This window comes from Toxorhynchites rutilus, chromosome 1 (genome assembly GCF_029784135.1).
Source record: "Toxorhynchites rutilus septentrionalis strain SRP chromosome 1, ASM2978413v1, whole genome shotgun sequence".
Lineage (NCBI taxonomy): Eukaryota > Metazoa > Arthropoda > Insecta > Diptera > Culicidae > Toxorhynchites > Toxorhynchites rutilus.
Genome location: NC_073744.1, coordinates 19,807,202 through 19,831,071, shown reverse-complemented (window position 1 = coordinate 19,831,071; position 23,870 = coordinate 19,807,202). Strand labels below are relative to the sequence as shown.

Below are 23,870 nucleotides of genomic sequence, written 5' to 3'. Positions count from 1 at the left end.
ATATGTTCCTTTTGGGAATACTGTAGAGCAGCTATGTGAACATTTGGAAGCGGCTAAATTGAAGCAACATCTCACAAATCCTCTTTTAATCCAGGATTTGGTCGACAAGCTTCCTGCTCATGACAAGCGTGAGTGGGTTCGGTTCAAGAACCAGCAAAAGAGAGTTAATCTCCGTACTTTTACCGACTTTGTGTCAACAATCGTTGCAGAAGCTTGCGAGGCCAATGTAAAGATGGATTTCCAGCAGCCAGCAGCGCATGAGTATGCGGGAAAGGGCAAAATAAAGGAAAAAGGCGTTCATGTATACAACCACAGTGCTGTGGAAAGGTCTTCCGTCGGAGCCGATGAGATTTATCCGAAACCGTGCAGAGTGTGCAAGCGTACTGATCATCGTCTTCGATTCTGTCAGGACTTTAGAGCACTGGCTTTGGCGGACCGCCTGAAACTGGTAGAACAAGGGAAACTATGCGTCATATGCCTTAATGATCACGGTAACGCTCCGTGCAAATTCAAAATACGATGCAACATCGATGACTGTCGAGAACGACACAACCCTCTTCTCCATCCCGTCACAGTAGCAATCAATGCACACTTCCGATGTACCAGCACAATCCTATTCCGCATGCTGCCAGTTACGTTACACTGTGGAAAGCGATCTGTAAACACATTGGCTTTCTTGGACGAGGGTGCGTCTGTAACTCTAATTGAAAAGTCATTAGCCGAAGTAATGGGGGCCGAAGGACCCAAGGAGAAGCTGACCATCAAATGGACGGCCGATATAACGCGTGTAGAGAAGGAATCACGCAGGGTAAACTTACTGATTTCTGGAAGTGGAAGTTCAGAGAAGTATCAGCTCAGTTCGGTCAGGACGGTAGATGAGCTGCTTCTGCCGAAACAAACTATAGACGCAACAGGAATCAGCCGCCGGATGAAGCATCTTCGTGGACTACCAATAGCGTCCTACGAAAATCAACGCCCTGGTTTGCTAATAGGCTTGAATAACTTGCATGTGATTGCACCGATGGAAGCAAAAATCGGTGAGCTGGGCGATATGATAGCGGTACGTTCCAAGCTGGGATGGGCAGTTTACGGGCCAAATCAGATGCAGCCGTCGGATTCGGAAGTGTATCTTGGGCACCACGACGCAGTCAGCAATCAAGATCTTCACGATTTACTAAAAGTTCAGTATGCGTTAGAGGACTCTGTGATTGTAAAGCTGCCGGAATCGGATGAGGATAGAAGAGCGCGCCTAATTCTGGAAAAGACCACTAGAAGAGTAGGAAATCGTTTCGAAACAGGACTGTTGTGGGACAAAGAAGATGCAGAGCTTCCGAACAGTTATCCGATGGCCGTGAGGAGAATGAAGTGTCTGGAACAACGTCTACTGAAACAACCAGCGCTATTCGAGAACGTATGTAGTCAGATCGAGCAGTACCAGCAGAAAGGATACGCGAATCCAGCAACCGCTGAAGAATTGGCCGAAACCGAACCGGGGAAAGTTTGGTATCTGCCCCTTAACGTCGTGGTCAACCCTAGAAAGCCGGGCAAAGTACGGCTCGTCTGGGATGCGGCAGCAAGTGTGAATGGTACATCCCTCAACTCCTTGCTTCTCACGGGACCCGATCTACTGGTATCAATTTTGACGGTATTTTGTAAATTTCGTGAAAGGCCAATTGCTTTCGGTGGTGACATTCGCGAAATGTACCATCAGATGCTGATTCGACGCGCTGACAAAAGAGTACAGCGGTTTATTTTTCGACATGATCCTAGGGACGAACCCTGTATTTATGTTATGGACGTGGCTACCTTTGGGGCAAAATGCTCTCCATGCTCAGCCCAGTTCGTGAAGAACATGAACGCAATGGAGTTTGTAGTGGAAAATCCTGAAGCCGTAGCAGCAATCGTCGAGAAACATTACGTTGACGACTACTTCGACAGCGTGGATACCATCGAAGAGGCGATACAGCGTGCGAAGCAGGTGAGACTTATCCATGCAAAGGGGGGTTTCGAAATACGCAATTGGGTATCCAATTCGGAAAAAGTTCTCAGTTCTCTCGGGGAATCAAAAGAAGTTCAAACTATTCACTTCAACCAAGACAAAGAGACTGGAAATGAGCGAGTTCTTGGTATAATTTGGAATACAGTTCAAGACGTGTTCTCTTTTTCGACCGAACATCGCGAAGATTTGCAAGAGTATTTGCGGGGCAGCAAGAAACCGACGAAGCGTATCGTGTTGAGTTGCGTTATGGGATTTTTCGACCCACTGGGATTATTATCATGTTTTACCGTGCATGGAAAAATCCTGGTACAGGACTTGTGGCGAAATGGCTGCGAATGGGATCAAGAAATTGATGATGAATGTTTGGTCAAATGGCAGCAATGGATCGAGTTACTGCCATTAGTGGAACAGATTCGAATTCCACGATCATATTTTGGTCGAACTAGATCATCAGAAATCGACAAACTCGAGCTACATATTTTCACCGACGCCAGTATTCACGCGTATGGGTGTGTAGCGTATTTTCGTGCATCTATCGGCGATGAAGTGAAATGTTCATTGGCGATGTCTAGATCGAAAGTAGCTCCTCTGAAGATGCAATCTATTCCTCGGCTAGAACTCATGGGAGCTGTCCTCGGGGCGAGAATGTGGCAAACTATTAAAGCCCACCATTCACTGCCAATCAATCGTTGTTTTCTTTGGACTGATTCGCAAACAGTCATGAGTTGGCTGCGGTCTGACCAGCGAAAATATAAACAATTCGTTGCATTCAGAGTCGGGGAGATTTTGGAGACGACCGGATCATCCGACTGGCGTTGGATTCCATCCCGGTTGAACCTCGCTGATGCGCTGACGAAATGGGGACAAGGTCCACCGTTGAGTTCAGACGGAGAATGGTTCAAGGGTGCAAGATTTCTGTATGAACCTGAAGAGTCGTGGCCAAACGAGCGACTACCAGTAACTAATATTGAGGAAGAACTGAAAATGCACTTTCTTCACCATGAAACAAAGGAGTTTCCAGAACCCATTATCAACGTGGAAGTTACGTGGCGCTGGATTAAGTTATTGCGAATCATAGCTTGCGTAATCAGATTTATCACTAATATTCGTCGGAAGGTAAAGGGACTTCCGATACGTACGCTAATGTCAAACAAGCATCAGCAACGCAAACTACATGTGAACCTCAACACAGTACAACAACCATTGCAACAGGACGAGTTTATGAAAGCGGAAGTAATTTTGTGGAAACAGGCGCAATTAGAGGTATTTCCAAATGAAGTAGTGATACTGCTGGGAAATGAAACAATAAAAGGGGACCAGAAGCCAGCGCAGATCGGGAAGAGAAGTCCATTGTATAAACTCACTCCGATATTAGACGAGTTCGGTGTGATTAGAATGAACGGTCGGATGGCTAAATCCAAGGAAATTCCATTTGACATGAAGTTTCCGATTATTCTTCCAAAGGGACACGCAGTGACGAAACGATTAATCCAATATTACCACGAAAAGTTTGGACATGCGAATCGGGAAACGGTGTTGAATGAGCTTCGTCAAAAATTCCATATTCCGAAGATGCGAATGGAAATTCAACGAGTTATGAAAGATTGTATCTGGTGTAAAGTAAATCGGTGTTATGCTGAGGTTCCTATGATGGCACCACTTCCGATTCAACGAATTACCCAACCTACAAGACCGTTTAGTGCAGTGGGTGTAGACTATCTGGGACCTGTTGAAGTTACGGTTGGTCGCAGAAGAGAAAAACGGTGGATTGCATTGTTCACGTGCCTTGCCGTACGAGCAGTGCACCTGGACGTGGTACACACACTTACGACACAAGCTTGTTTAATGGCAATTCGAAGATTCATTTGCAAACGAGGTGTTCCCGATGAAATCTTCTCCGATAATGGGACAAATTTTAAAGGAGCCAGCAAAGAGTTGATTTTATGGATGAAGAGGGTGAATTACGAATGTGCAGATTCGGTAGTTAATAGTTCAATAAAATGGAATTTCAATCCTCCTGGTACACCGCATATGGGAGGTATCTGGGAGAGAATGGTTCGATCAGTGAAGGAGGCGATGAAGGCACTCGACGATGGTAGACGGTTAACGGACGAAATTTTGTTGACCACTCTTGCAGAAGCAGAAGATATGGTGAATAGTCGACCACTTACATATGTATCTCAGGAATCAGCTTCTGAAACGATTACTCCGAATCATTTCCTTAGAGGGACGACCAAATCAGTGGATCGTCATGTAGACGGATCGGTGGACTTCGCAGAAGCATTGCGCGATACGTACAAACGTTCGCAGTATTTGGCGGACCAGATGTGGCAACGCTGGTACAAGGAGTATCTACCTACAATCAATAAACGCACCAAATGGTTCTCTGAAAGAAGATCGTTAAAGAAAGGAGATCTGGTGTTTGTGGTAGATGGTCAGCACCGAAAAAGCTGGATCAGAGGAATAGTCGAGGAAACAATCATAGGGTCTGATGGTAGAGTTCGACAGGCAGATGTGCGAACAAGTAATGGTTTATTCCGGCGCGGAGTAGCCAACCTTGCAGTGCTAGAAATTGGTGGTAAATCCGGACAACGATGAAGTGTTACCGGAGTTACGGGCGGGGGGTGTTGGCAACACTGTGCATTAACGGTGCTCGCAACCGGCCTGCCATGAAATTAGTTACGCAAATAATGAGACATGCGACGCCGGTCTACAGTGGTAGTACCGTCGTTGAATGTTTATGCCCAATAGGAATGAGAATCAAAACAAAAGAACAAATTGGAGGTTGATGAAAGTTGATTTAAAAGAAAAAAAATAAGTTTGGCATAAAATAGTTAGCACGAAAAATATATTGAAGAAAAAGTTTATTTAGGAACTAGAGAATCATTACGATATACGGTAGACTAAATGAATTTAGTTGAGTCATTTTTCTCTATTTTAATACTGTTTATTATTTCAAAACATCAAATTAGGTTTGCGAAAAAGAAATCAGTGGTCCTTTAAACGGCAAAAATTTCTAAACTAGTACTAGTACTACTAGATAGATAGTAAGTACAACACATTACGATTTGAAGTGTTTTTAGAACTCGATTTGATTTCATACAGATCATTTGTGGACGAGAAATATCTGCAAAATTCCACGACACACGTTGTACGAGGTGGAAGAAAACTATTAATTGTAAGTTGTATATCATTTAATGTAATTGCACTATTTACCGGAACTATTAAATTGCAGTTTGAGCTGCCTTGAAGCTGCTACAAAAACAGTGGTGTAATTCTTTGAAATCCCGAACACCAATACTTAACCTACAAAAAACAAAAAAATTTGAAAAGTGGCGATTAATTTCTCAACATAGTCTCCTTTTTGCTCGATACGCTTGACCCAGCGATGCTCCAACTTCTTAATCCAAATGAAAAATACGTTTTCTCGCGGTCCGCAAAGTAGGCCTCAGTGGCGGCGATGACCTCCTCATTCGACTCAAATTTCTGCCCGGCGAGTGAGTTTTTCAAGTTTGGAAACAAAAAAAAAATCGTACGGAGCCAAATCAGGAAAGTACGGTGGATGAGGCAGCAGTCCGTAGTGTAATTCGACCAATTTGGCCGTGGCGACGGTGGAATTTCCATATTTTTTTATATTTGTAAAATCCGCGGACACACCCGCTTCCACACACGGTCAAAACAAAACTACGAGTCCGATTCGGCTGAAATTTTGACAGTAAGCGGTTTACAAGAATGTACTACACGATAAGTAATCTCTCTTGCGATACTGACACCATCGGGCGATGAGGCTAAGTACTTATCGCCCTCGTATATAAAAGTCTCGTGCCACGGTGTTTGTGGTCGAACTCCTCCAGGCGCATCGCCGACGAGCTGGAAGCCTTTTTGGTTAAGCACAATGAATTATTGAAATTCTTCAAATCACACATGCTCGGATTACAAAATTACAATCACGTTATTATCATCAATCCTGATAAAACACCAGCTGGAAAGGAGGGCACGTGTGTAGATTTAATGCGTATGCGTTGCTGGAACCATAGTAGGCGACTGCACAGTGACGCGAAAAATTGTGATTTGAAGAAAAAACAATAAACTGGAATTCATTGTTGACCGACTCTCGCCATGTTATTTTTGAATGGAACTGAAGTTCCCAATGTTCGTCTTCTCAACATAGTATTACTTACGCCATTTTTATTAGTACTTAGTTGAGAAAGGTAAAAAGCGAATGGCTTCGATACCTACGACACACCAACAAAAGCGGCACGAGGAAGAATACATTCACTTGCGGGACGCTATCATGAGCAAAGCCGATATAGTCTTTGCTATTGCCAGTTTAAAACGCCATTGATTGTCATGTATAATATCGGATTCAATCCCACATATTGCTGGATGTATTCTGTTGAATTGAAGAAGGGCGAAAAAATTCACCCTGAGGAAATCGATTTTCGGGTAGAATAAACACACTTTTTAAACAAAAATTATAAATGAAAATTAGCTCTACATGTCAAACTTTGTATAAAAGTTCAATTGGGGGAAAATCTTCAACCAAAAATATACCTGATAATATTTTTATATTATAAATAAATCTTTGGTGGAAATGCTAGGAAATTTATAGAAAAATAGATAAGTTAGGATCAGGATTATGTCTTCTAAGCATTCAAATCACATCGAGTAAACAATTGCATTCAACTTTTAGTAATTTAAGATTGCTTTTGGCTCTGATAATCTGATGAAGTAAATTACTCCACAAATACAAATGAATTATTTTGACGTTTGTTTTGCGTCTGTTGGCACTTTGCATACAAAGTTTGAATTTAAGTCGAACGGATTTCAGAATGCAAAAGTCGATTTCGTTTAAATCGTGAAATCCAATCGAATTCAAACCGATCGGATTCCGGAATAAGGACGACTGCTTCATATTTCGTTGTCTGGCGTATCTTTGGTTTACTAATTCATGAACGGGATTCAGAAGTTAGTAATTTAGCCAAAAGAGTTACTAGAAATTATATATTGACACTTCTATTCAAACATTAAAAGCATTTTATTTTGATTCTCATCATGAAGGTCACAAAAAAAACTTGAATACCAGAAAAAATGTTTTTTCCGGGCATTCATCTTGTACCATCATGGGATTATTTAAGTAAATAAATTAATTGTAAATTATTATTATTAACTAGCTGACCCGGCGGACTTCATCCCACCCACAATTGATATTTTCATTTAAATAATTTCGAACACTCAAGTTCCCACAGAAATTATTTTATAAATATTTTTTATTTCTCCGCTAACAATAAATAAAATCCAACAGTTCAAGAAAAAGCCGTTTCGGCTGTAGCTGATGTCACCATCCAATTTCGTCACAATTTCCACTGTTCGCCTAGCGAATGTGATGGTGTAAATATAACTTGTGACCACTTGTTTTGTAATGACCAAAGTTTCAAAACTACTACTCCTCAATTCTTTACTACTTTTACTTTTTACTACTAATTTCATAACCTTGAAAGGGATCCAATGTTTATGGAATTTGTCAGGTGGTTTTTAGTAATACTAAAAACAATGTTCACTGAAACAAAAATTAAAAAAAAACTTTGATCCAAAAAATCGGAAATCGAAAAGGAAAAGATCGATCTTCTAAATATCGATCCAAGATTGCTCAATCCTACTATTTATGTATGGTCAGTAAATTGCCAATGAAAATGGTGTAACCGTTCGAAGTCCCGACACGCGAGTGTAGTGAAACACGGTGGCTTTAGCGCCACTCCCAGTAGGGAGACCACCTGTCGTGTTGAATTAATGCCCGACTAACTACAAGAATAGCTCAGGGTCAAGTTAGCCTCGAACTATCACGTACGATTCCAGTAAGAGGTCACGTAGTTACAGGTGAACTCTCTTGCAAGAAATCATGTCCGACCAATGCGCGGATTTCACGAACGCACAAAGAAACACTTTCAAAAATCTCACCAAACCGAATGAAAGCGTTGGGAGAGCGAATCAATCACGAATCTTCGAGAAATGAATAAAATCTATTAGGAAATGTTATCTCAATGAAGGAAAGAAAACAGTGTTTAGAACCCTATTTACAATTTTATTTTCTACTTGTTACCTACTCTCTCCTTCTTCTCTTCCTACCCTAATTCTCCCTTTTATCCTTCTCTCTTCCCAAATTTCTCCAAGTTAAGAAATTCAACATAAATTAACGTAACGTGTAACGTGTTACGTTTCACGACATGGCCATGCGTAAAATTAGCACCTACCTGTGCGCAGGGTTTTACCGGACGTTGCTGACTGGCTGCGTGCTATGCTGTGTGCGCTGATACAGGCTGGATACAGATGAAGCCCGATTTATCGTCGGTATGCCACCGTTTCTTCCAGCAACTACCTCACAGTATATTGCGGTCGGGTCACAAATCAAAAAGCCCAGCGTGTAATGGCGGTCGCTGGGGGACACTGCGACTTCGTCGAATGCCGGTCGGATGATCCTTAATGTCACACATCCGTTTCGTTGCGGTTGGAATAAAAACCTATCGTGCTCCGAAAGAGCTCATTGAATCGGGGAATATCTCCGTCCCACGTATGCCGCCTGTTGAACAGGCTTTCTGTTCAACGGTAAGGGAAACTCATAATTTTGGGAATGGGAATGAGAGAAGCGGAATTACCTGCTATCCTTGTATAATAAAATTCAAGCGGAACACAATAATATTTTCTTTGTAATTTCAGTTCACTAATGAAACAAAAAAAAATAAATCTATATAAACTAAACGTACTTTGAAAACTACCGTTTCTATTATCTATCGAAACAACATCTCCACTAAGTACCTTTTGTACTTTCACTTTAGGAAAAAATCGTTCCACTCTCCGACCGCTCCGCAAACGAAATGGCCGAGAGTTCCTGAAAATAGTAGGCCGAGGCCGTAGCATGCCAAATGGCGACTTATTTCCGCCCGAAAGTTTCTTGCAAACGATTTCGCCGTGAAACTGTACGTCGTTCCCTTATCGATAGTCATTATCGATAATGGATACCTGAGGAAAACTGGACCCCTAATAGATGTCGTTGTTGTTGTTTTTTTTTAAATATTCGGCAATGATTCTTTTTTTTAATATTGACAGCGGAAAAACGTTACAATGGTCATCTCGAATATTCAAATGGGACTTTGTTAAAAATGTTGATTCCACGAAAAACTACAGTATGCAAAATATGAGCGCAATCGGACTTCATTTACTAGTGTCGCACAACCATAAAAGCTAGAGTTTTTTGAAAACCTAAAAATCACCCAAGTTCCCCAAGAAACCGAGGTTTAAAAAAATGGATTAGATTGGATTAGAGATTTAATGTTATCTCGATTTTTTTTTGTCAAAAATAAACATGTTGGTGCTCTGTTGTTTTTACACCTGAAAAGTCAATTTAAATTTTAGATAACAGTAAACCTCAACGTTTCATGCAATTTTGAGACATTTGGCATAAAAAAAATTTTTTTTTGAAAACCTCGATTTCATGTCTTTCCTTGGGGGATTCTCGGTTTTTCATAAAATTCAAATTTTGACGTCTGCGACACTAGTAAATGAAGTCCGCAAAAGATGGTTTTCGTGGCAATACACATTCTTTTAAAAGTTTTTTGAAAATTCGAAATTCACTTTTTTCCCATACATCCATTGGTACTCTTATGGTCAGTTTATAAATGCTGATTGAGACGCCTGAAAATCACATTTCAATTATTCTTTTTGAGCTCCAAGAAGGAAGTGAATTCAGATACAAATGACGTTAACAACTTAATTTGTCGCAAGCGGATATTGATGATATTATGTCAATCAATTCGTAGAAAATAAAATAGTCAAAACTTAGATCAAACTTAAAAAAATACAATATTATCATAATCTGAAGTAATAAACAATGACGAAACAAATTAAGTATAAAAAACTGAATATTTTTGACTAAATACAAGCTGATTTCATACCTATAAATAAATTAATAAATAGCTCTTAGAGAAGCGAGGCAGCGAAAGAATGATTCTGCGTGAAAGTGTTTGCTAAGGCCTCCTTCTGAGACCCTTGCTTCTTCATTCCGAGTGTTTCATGAAAACAACAGAATTATTCGAGCATTTGCGACACACGCCGTGCTGTGCAGATTAACGCATTCGCTGTTTTTTTTATAAATCAACATTGGTTCGATTGATGGAGCTTCACGCATGAAAGGCAACGAAAAAAAAAGAAGATCGTATCTAGCTAATGTTACTAACGAATTATATTGATTAATGTTAATGCATTGTACTTGGCCGCTAATAGTTAGGTATGTTAATTGTTTATTCATGTTAACGCATGTTAATTCAGTTCGCTTCAGATAGTGCATGTCCGGTGTAAGGCAGTGAAGTGTTCTCGATCCCCTTCTCTTTCTATATAGGGGAAGGTGGTGCTAATCCGACCAGTAGTCCCGGACGTACTACTTTTTCTAGAGAACGGTTTTCAAATCAACGCCAATGACTCTCTCAACAAGGTTCCGAGAGCACACCCGTTGGGGCAGGCCCCGACCATGTTCGGAAAACACTGATAGGTCTTCCAGCAGGGCTCTGTCACCTCACATTAAATCTTTTTATGTGTGGTGGCAGCCACCTAGACACGCAATTTTTACTATCGGATGACCAATTTTAATAACGACTGATTATTTAACAGAATCATTGACTATTTCACCGATTTCTTTGAAATTTTGTTCTTATGATGGGAACCACCGAAAAAAAATAATTTTAATAATACGTCTGATTTTTCAAAATGGCCTTTTAAAAATCATTGATATTTCTTTCAAAAAACCTTAACTGATATTTGAAGTTGATTGAAAATCAACGAACTATTTAGAAAAAAAACATTTTTAAAACACTGTCAAAAATCTCATTCAAAAATGGAACTCTTTATTAAAACTTTTTATATCTCAAAAATCTGATTTTTCTAAAAAAAATCAAGCGAATATCAAACAGAAAAAAAACAAAAATCATCATTTTACTCGCTGCGCACACTGATGTTCATTAATCATTTTCAGTTAGACAGTTGAACCTCCTGCCAAAAGCTATGTTTTGTTTTTTGTTTGTTACAACCCGTTTGACGAATATGAGTACTGAATTCATGTTTTGAATAAATTAATATAACAAACACCACTTTTTATGGTCACCATATGAAGGTTCAAAAGAGTTACAATAACTGATTTTTGAACAATGAAAAGAATTACATTTAAAAAATTAATTGTTCCACACAGTCCTACGTCAAACTTACGTCCGTCCCTTAGGCTCAGACCCTACTACTTTTTATATATTATTACAGGGAAAGACTTCTAGTTTAACAAAGAAGAAATTTCTTAAAAACGATTTCATAAAATATTGAATTTTCATTAATTTTTAAAAATTTATATCTCCATTATGATGTATCCGACACGGCACCACTATACATCAAACTTTGTTAAATTATATGCGGATTTTAGGTAGCTTCCATCATAAGTTTCAAAAAAAATCGGAGAGGTTTCAAAAAAAATCGGAGAGGGTTGGGTTGGCGATCGGTTAATTTGGCGTGGGATTGCTCCATGGATAAGTGCAGAGATCTAAGTAAATTCGATAACCTTTGCATTGATTGTCGATCGCGGTGTTCCTTCAGATCAGTGACTAATGAGTACTGTAATACCTTGAGTTTTCAAATCATTTTTAGAAGTAAAAACCCCGAGAAAAGAAATAAATAAATAAATTATATGTACCACTTTCTTTAGTCCCATTCGATCATCCATGTTTTTTTTGTGATTTGTTTAAAAAAGTAGAAGACTGTTCAACTCGTAGCAATATATTCTCCGATGAAGACACATGCAAACAAACTGTGTTCTAAACGAAAGATGACCTTAGGATTTAAAAAATAATCTAGCTATACTCACAATTTTTCTGGTTCATAGAAAGAAAAATAGCACAAATGGCAATAGTATATGTAGGATTAGTTGGGGTGATTTTGACACCGCAACTTACTCGAAAAGTACGGCTTAACTTGAAGCATCATCTATAATTTCATCGCCTTTTATTGTTAAATTGAGTGTACCTAAGGTGAAGAAACGAAACGCATGGACCTAAGGTAAAAAAAAACATGGTTTTATGTTTTTTTCCGCTGGTTGAACAAAATTTTCGTGTATTGTGCAGTAAAGTTCTGTTCACCTACAGAAGAGGAACCATTTGATGCAGCGAAACGGTAAGTTTGATAACAATAAATGAAATAAATTGTATTTTAGTTTTTGCAAGCTGTGTGGGGTGATATGGACACGTTTCAGTGGGGTGAATTGGTCATACAGGTTTGGAACTTTTTTTCTCTAATTGATTCCAGATGCCGCGGAATTACAAAAAAAAAGGATGAACAGAAAACGTTGGATGAAGGAGGAACTTGAAAGAGCAATGCAGGCCATCAAGGACTGAGCATCGAAAGTGTTTGAAATTGCTCGAACAACATACAAAATTCGTCAGCCGCATCCGAGGAATCTCATAGAACCGTTTTGTCACCTCAGCAGGAACTGAAGATGGTCATTCATATTCTAGACCTGCAAAATTAGCTGTAAGGTTTGAACTCACATAATATTTTCGTAGAAATGGCATTTGAATTGACTGAAATAAATATGTTTACTCATCCGTTCAATCTCAAAACTCGCTTAGCCGAAAATGGTTGGTTTGGCGGATTCATAAGGTGCCTAAAATGTTACATTCAACATTCATTTTCACCGAATATCTAGGACATGCTACATGTTGGGTAACGCCATCCTTATGTACCCTAAATTTTCGTTGCTGAAAAATCAATTGCTTGGTCTCAAGGCAATTTTTCTGGTCAGGCCTCTGACCAAGGCACCTGGTTCCGACCCCGAACACTGTTACTAATTGAATTACTATTCTGAATTACTATACTATACTGAATAGATAATCATAACTATGTTTTTTCTTTCGATGAAACATGACCAAATCACCCCACATAGAATTTTAGTGTCCAAAAATTATCTCTTTTATTTTATTATATACAGAGGAACTTCGATACAACGTACTCTCGTTATAACGTACGCTCGATATAACGTTACTCGACTACTTTCTGAAAAGCTTTTTTTCTCAATTTAATAAAAATTCTAACTCAAAAACTGTAATACCTATAAAATTTTGGTCAAAGAATTAAATGTAGGAAATTGCTTAAATTTTCATAAAAACTCTGTTCCACTTCTATAAAACTAGGTGATGATCTTGCAGCTTTGTGTCATTGTAAACAAACAACGCTTCAATTCATATCGTAGTGTATCGGTATTGGTAATTACCATACACTGCATGACTTTCATATGTGTGTGTGCAAGCGCTGAATGTGAACGAATGTCTTTGTATTTTTCAAGTGTCAAGTTTATATAAGACCAACTACATTTTCCGTTGTTTTAGTTGTTTTGATCGATAAATCTAGAAACTTTCGGAGGGAAAAGCGATCACGGAGAAAGAAAAGAACAAATCGGTGCATTTTACTAAGAAAATGTTGCTATCGGAGAAATTGCTCCTCGGATTGGACGATCCCATCAAGTAGTGCTCAATTATTTGGCGAATTCTCAAGGGTACAGTAAGAAGAAGAGAGCTTCACGTAAATCGAAGGTCTCTGATCGGGATAAACGGGAAATAGTTAGAACAGCTTCATATACTTCAAATTCGCTTATACAAATAAAGCCATTTTTGGATTTAAATGTTTACTGGGAGACAATTCGATAAGTACAATACATTTTTTTAAAATTACACTGAAAAAAATGTTTCACAAATTGAAATTCATTTTTCTCAAAAACGTATTTTTTAAATTCTCAAACTTTAAGACCTAAAAAATTTTAGTCAGAGTTAGAATTATGAAAACAATTCAATCTTTCATGAAAAATGAAAAAAATATATAAAAATTACACAAACAAAATTATTTTAAAAATTGGTATTCATTTTTCTCAAACATACCATTTTTTTAAATTCTGAATGAAAACTATATGAATAGTCCATACAACTATGATCAAATCTGCCATACATCGGAAGAAGGGCACTATTACCGGGAAGAAATTTTTTAACAAGCAAGCGGTCATATTATCTATTCACACTCAACCAACAGTATGAAGGGAGAAAATTGAATTACATCCAATTACAGAATCGAATAAATTCGTGTCACATTACAGGTCTGTCCAATTAGCTAGATGTTCAATTAGAGGCATGCCACTGTACAAGACAAACCTGTGAAATTATAGTAAATCCCAAAATTCATTTTTAGTTCATCTTTTGTCATCCCGATTTATAACATTAAATAAGCGCAAAAAATAACAGAAAATGTCATGACTCTCAAATACAGGTAAGCATTTATATAATATATATGATACGGCAATATAAGATTAACTTTAGTGGTAACATCCATGCCTCTCACGCTGAAGGTCACGAGTTCAATTCTCACTCCCGACATTCTTCCAAAAATGGAAGTAAAAGTGACGAACCAGCCAAATGAGTTGAAAATCACTATAATACAGATATAAAAAAAAATAAAAAAAATATAAGATTAACACGAGCGAGCGAAACAAGAGACACGTTTCAAATAAGAACGCATTACTTTGCCACACATGTACACGGCCCAGACCGAGATGGATATAGATTTCCTTTATGCTGGCAGTGTTTTCTAAAAGTGAAATTAGAAAACACTTTCCAACCTCAATTTGTAATGAGATGTAATATTATCACACTTCTGCGCAGTATTTTTAGCTATGTGGATAGCGTGGTCGTGTAAAACAGTCTTGTATTCCAGCCGGCCTTGGTTCCATCTCCGTTGACGTCGTTTGGACTTTTACAAACAGTTTAAAGCGTTGGGGGACAGATGACATTATTTGCTCATTTGACGCAACAAGGCATGAAGAGACATGGTATCTGCCGAAAATGAAATGCTTTCTAGCAACGCTAGTTTGGGTGTAGGAGCACAAAAAAAAAGTAAATATTGCCGTTTTCATCTTAATTTATGTCGGTAATTCACGAGCGAAAGAAGGTCTTTTAAAAAGTCCATGCTAAGTCAGGGAGATGGCACTACTGATGCGTATCGAGCTTATGTTTAACACTAGAACTATATTCGTTTTTCTACAAAATCGATCATTTAGTTGGATACAATAAATTTAAACAAATATAAATAAAAAAAAGATTCTAATGTAAAACTTGGTTTCGAATTATTTTATGTCTATCAGCAGGAGACGGATGTAAGAGTCGGAGTTGGAGTCGGTAATAATAATTGTGGGGAGTCGGAGTCAGAGTTGGAATCGGGAAATTTTTTTCCGACTCTACAGCCTTGAAATATACGTTACATCGAAGTTTCTCTGTATTTGATAGTTCGAAGCTTGATACAATGATTAAACATTATTGAATGAGAGAAAACAAGTGTAGCTCAGTGTAGAATGTAACTTTTTTTATATAGACCGTATTGGTTTGGAAATATTTGACGATTTGCCATCGGGGTCCAAATTACCCCCACTTACCCTACATCTTTCTAGTTGAAACCTAACGTATTTCCATCTTCACTAGATCACACCCATTTAGTTTGTGCGTATATTCATTTATTTTTTTTCTATGAACAATCCGGTCATACAGAACTGGGAAACAAAAATTCATTGAAAATCATTGAATATAATAAAAATAGCGTTCAAAAAAGTTATCATTTAAGCAACTTGGACGTTTTTGGAAACAGGCGATTAAAGTCAAACATAACTGCTTTCGATTGTCGCCGAATTAGTTAATCGCTTCAAATGGCAACGGCACGAAAACAAACAAACCTGTTTTGAATAATACTTCACCAGTGATAATTCAGGGAAAACTTTCCGTTTGAAGCAAGTAGAATATGAACTGATTGGGGACAAGCCAACAGTCAGCTGTTGTCATATGAACGTTATCTATTTCAGATTTGTATTATTCCATCATATTTTTATTAGAATATTGTTTTTTATTGGGAAATTCTCTGAATCGAGAAAAAAAACTATTAGATGTACAAAGATCTGTATCAGTATTCAACTAAGCATTCAACAAAAATGCTGCTGCATTTTATGAATGTTGTACATTGCAATCACGCGGAGCATTTATTGTGACTCGCAACTCCACGCATCGATTTTCATTCCACGCATTATTTCATTGCAGGCAGTGATTGTTCGACTTGATGAGTGTTGCCACACGTTATCATTACCGACAATGAACAGCACAAGACTTGATTAAAATCATCTCACGTTCATAGCAATTTGTGACTTGTTCAGGTTACGGTTTAAACCCTCCAATTTCTGAGGTAGTAGCCGGCATGTTAACCACTGCACTACATGCGTCCGATGACCAATATCCCAACATGCTGGAATTATAACAGTGTCGATCTATTCGTTGATCCTCTCAGCGCGAAAGCGCTGAAGCTCAAGCCCTCTGTCGATGTATTCCATCGAGTCGCATATTATCGTTTCGCTTTTGGTAAACAGGATGCATAAGTTGTAGAAAAACAAATCGCCTCAATGAGAATTGTTTGCTTTTCTTCTTCGACTGTAACCGGAAATGAAAATTGAAAACAGCTTTCAACGACTGGACGAACGATCAGGTATTACCGATTGAATGTAATTTGTTACCGCTGTAGACCCAGTTTCGATTATTTTCGAGCAAATCGTGCTGTACAACATTGATCCTTCACTGGTCTTATCACAAACTGGAAATTTCAATCCTCGCCATTTAATTCTAAATTCCATGCCAAGGCCGTTAACAGTAAGACACACAACTCTTAGTGGAAGTATATACTTTATCGCCAGGAAGACGACACAGTCCTGCACAACCAATCACGTATCTGTATTATATCATCCGTTCCGATTGGATTAAGTTTTTCGAAAGGTCATCGAGGCAAACATCCCGCACAACTTTTTTTCTGTTAACTGCAAAATTGCACGGCATTTCCGTTTGCCATTAACGTTTTCGAGATCACATCAAACAGCACTGGAAGAGCATTTTCATTAACCAAACTGCAAACTGCTTGAGTTTCAATTAGCTGCCGCCAATGCGCACACACGCGACAAACTTCGAAAATAAAAACGCAGAGAGATCGCGCGCTCGTCCAAAGCCACACGCCTTTCGCAATTGAAACGGAATCGACATATCGACCACCATACTAAAGGCACTAGGTTAATGTACCTTGTAGACCTCCGAAATTCTGTGCACTGACCGAAATTTACGCCCGCGAAAAACACACGATCACCTGAACTGTACCAAAAATAATAAAAGACCGATCGAGGATCGTTCTGAGAACCGACTACGGGTCGGACGGAGCCAGCGCTACGCTTTATAGGTTCTTTGGCGTCCCTGGAGCGACTTTTCACGAAGTTCAGCCGAAGAGATTCGCGAAAATATCGGCGGCCGCACGCAAAGTGCTCTCGGAAACACACGCCGCGCGTACAAGCGGCGATCGAACGGATCACGCGAAACAGTGGAACTGAACGAACAACGAAAATACATTTTCAATAAAGCATCGAAACGCAATCGCAGGATAAATCGCCGGCTGAAAAAAATGCCTTTTTAAAAGTTCGATTAAGCTTCCACTCGATTGGACAGGTAGGCGTGCGCGCATGTATCCCGGTTAAGTAATGTTGTATTATTATACCATTTGTATTAGTATAATAAATTAGTGCGTTTTGCCCGCAAACGTAACTACGATATATGTTTATGCTTCTAGGCCTAGTTTTATTAATCTATTCTGTTCTTTTTTTTGCTTCGCTTGTTCTGCTTTTTTTGTTCGAGAGTGGAAAAATGAACGCACAATTGCAATTTATGACTAAACGCTTGTCTTCCCTGCCACTTAATTTGATAATGATGTGTGGTTACGGCTAGTGCACCCGTGGCCGAGTGGTTAGCGTCTCACATTATCATGCCGGGTGTTCGGGTTCGATTCTGGCCGGAGGATTTTTCGTCAAAGAAATTTCCTTCGATTTGCACTGTGGTCACGCGTATTCTAGAGCTTGCCCCTCGGAATACATTCAAGGCGTGTTATTTGGCTTAAGAAATCTCAACTAAGTATTAATGAATGACGCTAGTTAATGCATATGTTGAGACGGCAAAAGTTCCACAGGGAACGTTAACGCCATTCAAGAAGAAGAAGAAGTGTGGTTACGGCTGACATGATGAACATTGATGCATTTTCTCTTTATGCTTTACCATGTTTCTTTTCATTTTCCTTCACTCAAAACAGAGTGTTGAGTTGATTATGATTTCCCAGAATATGACTGATTCGTTTTTTGACGTGGGACTACGTCTAACCGGAATGTATGGGGGGTAAAATGAAACACAGAACATGCAGGAAAAAATGAAAGATTTCGAATGCTTATAACTCGAACATTTCTTACTGGATGGGAAAGATGTTTGCATCAATTGATAGGGAATATTTCCACGCATCTATCGCAACCAACGAAATGTTATTTTTCATTAGATAAACAATTGAATAACTGTAAAATATTAGGCGTTATCAAAACGCCCCAACAGCCTCGTTTGGATTGGCCCAATTTACGGTTTCCCTAACACATCAAAACCAAGCTAAACCAAGGTGCCTGGAGGGAATCGGCATTTCAAATTCATGCAAATCGGGGGTATTTTTGTTCCTGGTTCATCAAACGTTTGATAATTCTTCAATACATATATTTTTTGTCCTTGGCATCATACCCAACGTAAAAGGTCTGTCATTAAATTTACTTGTAACGAAGAACATTCTATCACAATGCATGAATTGACTTTACATGGCCTCTGTTCAATCTTTTTCCTGACAAAGCAAATATATTGAATTCAATTGAATTTGGAAACTGTTTCATTCAATCAAGAATTTAATCAATACAAACGAATGATTGCTAAGCTAAGGTAGTCCCACGTCAACCTTGCGGTTATATCATAGATATAACCCACCCATTTTTTTTCAAAATAATTTATTTGAAAAACTGAACAACGTTTTCTGATAAATCGGAGGCGTACTGCTGCAGCCTCTTCGTGACGCCATACCATGGGCCTTTCTGTGGACCCCATTCAGAAGAACAGCAGGATGTTAGTCCACTATATTCTTACCATGTTTCTACGAAGGTCTTTTAAAAAGTCCATGCTAAGTCAGGGAGATGACACTACTGATGCGTATCGAGGTTATGTTTACCGCTAGAACTATATTCGTTTTTCTACAGAACCGATCATTTAGTTGTCAAGATATAAAACTTTCAAAGGAAATAAGAAAATCTTAATAAAATTTCAAGATAAAATCTTGTAAACAAATGATACAACCGTTCGTTTCGACCGGTCGGTAATTCTAGTGTTAATTACAGTAGTATCTCTTGGAAAAACACACACCACATTCCAGTCAGATCGGTCTGTTTCTTCGTGTTTGGTATTCGATTCAAAAATCGAGGAAGTCGAGTGATCTTTTTTCCATCACGACAACACATCAGCTCACCATTTGTTCCCCAATTTAAAGAAATGGAAATTCATTATTGAACGACGCACAGTGCGTTGAATGTGGGACAAATATCATAACAGCAGTATTTAATACGGCTAAGGAGTCGGAGTCGGAATCGGAAGGAATTTCATTACATTAGCCGACTCCGACTACAACTTTCGCATAAGGAGTGTATTGAAAAGTAGTCTTAAACTTCCAAACATCAAAATAAAACTGAAAACGTTCAGAAAGTGTTCACAAAAGTGTATTTCATTATACACTTATAATAAGTTTACATAGAAATGAAAAGAAAACAATCAAGCTTATTGTTGATTTCCAAAAAGATTGTTCAAATCTCCACTCATCAAGTTCTGCACAGTAGTCTTTGTGCATTTTATGGAACATTTCTTCTTGAACTCTGACATATTTTTAGACACTGTACCTTCCTTCTTGAACTTGGCCTTGACATATGCCTAGTAACGTTCAATTGGTCGCAGCTGGGGACAGTTAGGTGGGTTGAGGTCTTTTCGACGAACATGATGTTGTGTTCCGAAAACCATTGTAGAGTGGATTTGGCATAATGTGCCGATGCCAAATCCGGCCATAATAGAGAAGGAACCTCGTGCTCTCTATAAAGTGAAATCAATCTCTTCTTCAAGCATTCTTCCACATAAATTTGACCATTTATAGTCACTATTGTGAAAAAACGATCGCATGCCACACGTGCAAATGGCTTGCCAAACGAGCACTCTTTGGCCGAATTTTTCCATCGCAACAGTCGTATCCGTCGTACACTCTCTCCACTCGATTTGGCATAAAATTGAGGTCCCGGCAGCGTTCGGGAATCTTCTTTGACGTATGTTTCGTCATCCATGAGAATGCACTGGTTGGGATTGGGACAAAATATGCTCATATAGCTTTCGAGCTCGTGTTTTAGCGCGATCTTGCTACTCCGGTGTTTGTTTAGCTACTTTTTGCTTATTATAGGCCTTTAGACCATGTCTCTGTTTAATCCGCTGAATCATCCCCACACTGGTTTTGAACTTCTCGGCCAAATCACGAATAGATGCAGACCAGTTTTTCTGAATATAGCGCCCTATTCCAGAAAACGAGACGAGCAATTCGTCTGTTCTCGTCTCGGCTTCAGTCACTGTCGAGACGATCTAAATATATTATTCCAGTACACGAATTTCATTGAAATGTTATATTTGGTAGACTGGAGAGACTTCTCTCACTTTTTCTCGGTACACTTCCTCAGTCGAAAACTACCAAATACATTTGGTAATGCAAAATTAGTAGAATGTACAAATTTTTTGTACATATTGTCAACAAACACGCATCCCTACCAGAGATTAGTATATTTCACTCGATAACATTAGTAAGTTTGGATATTGTCATATCTGAAAACTGGTGAGAAAAACGCGTATTAACCATTTTCATTGTTCCCATAAGGCAATACGGAGGTATAATAAGGATATAATTCTGATACGTGCATTTTCGGCGAGAAAATGTAGCCGATATTGGGCTTCCGAATCATGGTTCTGCTTGACATATGTGTTTATTAGTACGGTCGAAAATGACTATAGATTGGTAGTATTTACCAAAAAATTCGTTATATTTACTAATTATTTCTCTCAGTGTATGATCAGTGATGTCAGATGTGAGGACATGTATTATTTTGAAAGAAAACAGGAAAACCACAAACATATTTAGAATTGATCAATCGATACTCTTTTCTCAGTGCTAAAATACTATAATCATAAAAAAGGAATAAGTTTAATATATCTTTTGTTTCCATTGATATTTTTTTCTACCATCATATGGTTTTATCACTAAGACGTTTAGTTATTATGGATTTATTGGGGCCAATGTTTGTTCAACTAATCAACGATTTATCAAGAAATGTTTTGAATCTATATGCATGTATTTCCATTAACAGTTATACAATAAAGTAGTCTAGTATTTTCACAATCATAGCAATAAATTTCGGAACATTTAGATATGGCGAAAGAAATACATTATTGTAAAATGTAAATCAATAGAAAAAACATTGACTTATCAAAAACGCACAAAATTGCATTTTGAATTATTAATTTTCGTCCAATGAAAGTTGATGGTTGCAGTTGAAAATATACATTGCTTATGCAATACTAGCCGTGAAACAATTTTTGAAGATAAAGGCGGAACAGCAGAATACCGATGTTTTCAATCAACAAGGTGGACAAGCGCATCAAAAAAACTAGAAGACTCGCCTGATTCATCAGCGAGCGCGGCCAAACGGTCGTCGAGCCAGGCGAGCTACTCGTCTGTTTCTTGTCGAGCTCGTCATCTGGAATAGCAAAACAAACGAGGCGAGCGCTCGTCTGCTAGTCTCGTTTTCTGGAATAGGGCCCATAATTTTCCACTTTTCGGTCCAATTCGGCATTACTTAGTTCGGGAACACTCATTACCGAACTTTGCGACGATTCGTTTAACACTCTCTGGACAAACTTTGATTTTTTTTTTGCTATTTTGTGGTATGTAACACCCTTTTCGGTGCACCAATTGTGCAGAATTTTCTTTTTAGTTTCCAAATCAATCCGCGACATTTCGAAAACAACTTTATGACCGCGACTAAATGACTTGTATTTCGATTTTTGACATGTAAACAAAGCGTGCTCTGATTACACAACAAAAAAAAGTTCACCCGTTTGTGTGTTATAACGTGTTAAATGTTTCATACTACTTTTCGATACACTCCTTAAGTGACCCAATAAAATCAAAATATTTAGATAAATTTTTTTTCAAATTCGAATTTTTGTCATAATGAGGAAACTTTGATGTAAATTTTGTTTATTAATATTGTGAAATGGAAATAACACACCGTATAAGAACACCATAGAACGGCAAAGATCGTCAGGGTCGTCAGATTCTGTAACATTTTGGAGACAGCAAAAACATATAATGTCATAATTCAGCATACGGACAATGTCAGAAATGAGAACAATCATTATTGTTATTATTGTTCCTGTAGGAACGGTTAAGTGTAGGTTTTATTTTTATCTACTTTCAATTTGTGACGATAACTTGATAGACACAATCAAAGTGAAAAAAGGTTTGTTCTTATTGATTTCCTATTCATCGTAGAAAAGCTGTTGTCTGCTTTGAAAATCCGAACCGAATCTATTGTGTGTTGGCGGCGGAGGCTAATGCATCGAAACAAATTTTCACCTTCCGTACTCATTCAAAATAAGGTTTGCAATCTATTTTGCAAACATAAGCTTGATAGGTCTGCAGAAATGTATAAATCCTGGACGGGGATTTTGCCACAAGGTTACTTTTGTTTCAACATCAATTAGTTTGATGGACACCATTGCAATCAAGAACAAGAGTTAATCTGTTATAATATAACATCACATTAGGAATTTAACATATTAAGATCCGCGATGTGATATGAACAGTGCTAACGTCTGACTCTCGACCAATTCTATATAAACTTCAAAACATTTCCACTAAAATACAATAGACGACCAGAAATCACGTATCCGATTGCATCTTCTTCAAATTATATGTACGAGCACTGCTCTAGAATACCATTCCATGCCAAACCGATATAGTGGTTCTCAGATTTTCGGGAAAAGTGGTAGTTTTGTTCTTTATCGTAAAACATTAGACCCGTATTTTTAATTTTTTCGATAGGGTGACCATTTCCACTTTAGAGTTGTCCGAAAAATCAACTTTTTCCTCTTTTTTCCAAAAATAACTTTTTTCAAAAATTCATAACTTTTGAACTACTATACCGATCCAGATGATCGACATATCAAATTAATCGCCGCCAATCGCCGTTTTTGAGTTATGATTTTTCAAAGGTAACCGATGGTCCAAAAAACCATTTTTCACTTTTTTCCAAAAATGGCTTTGTTCTTTTTACTTTTGAACTACTGGACTGATTCAGATGATCGATATATTAAATTAAAGCCAATTAGCTAGCCTGTTTTTAAAAAGTGACACATTTTCCGATTAATTGAATTCTAATCGCATACATCCAGTCTAGTCGCATAAAAATATTGAACGAAAACTGAAAACATGTTAACTTTGAAAAACCATAACTTAAAAACGAAAAATAACACATCTCTGATTTTTGGATACGTTATGTAGAAAAACCTCAGCTTTCAAGAAAAAATATTAAAAAAATATAGCACCCTTGATCTCGAATCCATGTAAACTATAAAAAACTAATACATTAAATAATTACGAAATCAAAATCCATTTTTTTCGCAAGTCTAATATTTTTCAAAAAATTCTATCTAATTGGCTTCAATTTTATGTGTCGATCATTTGAATCGGTCCAGTGGTTCAAAAGTTATGAATTTTTGAGTTGGAAGAAAGAAGAAAAAAATGATTTTTCGAACCATCGGTTAACTTCGAAATATCATAACTCAAAAACGAAAAG

General features: G+C 38.1%; 1 protein-coding gene across 4 annotated transcripts in view; it reads right to left on the bottom strand.

Annotated features, from left to right (window-relative positions):
• Positions 1-17,312, bottom strand: part of LOC129775272 (protein yellow-like) — a 42,984-nt gene extending 25,672 nt beyond the window's left edge. The window contains exons 1-3 of one of the 4 annotated variants that reach the window (XM_055779807.1): positions 17,170-17,188; positions 8,653-8,717; positions 8,251-8,592 (exon numbers count right to left, since the gene is read on the bottom strand). Coding sequence is in view for 1 of the 4 variants with exons in the window: in XM_055779788.1 (XP_055635763.1) it covers positions 16,596-16,733 (138 nt within the window). In the remaining 3 variants the exon portion in view is untranslated. Of the gene's footprint in view, positions 1-8,250; positions 8,593-8,652; positions 8,718-16,595; positions 16,968-17,169 lie in introns of those variants that run through there. The other 3 variants (XM_055779797.1, XM_055779816.1, XM_055779788.1) reach the window with 3 other exon arrangements.
• Positions 17,313-23,870: the final 6,558 nt, after the last annotated feature.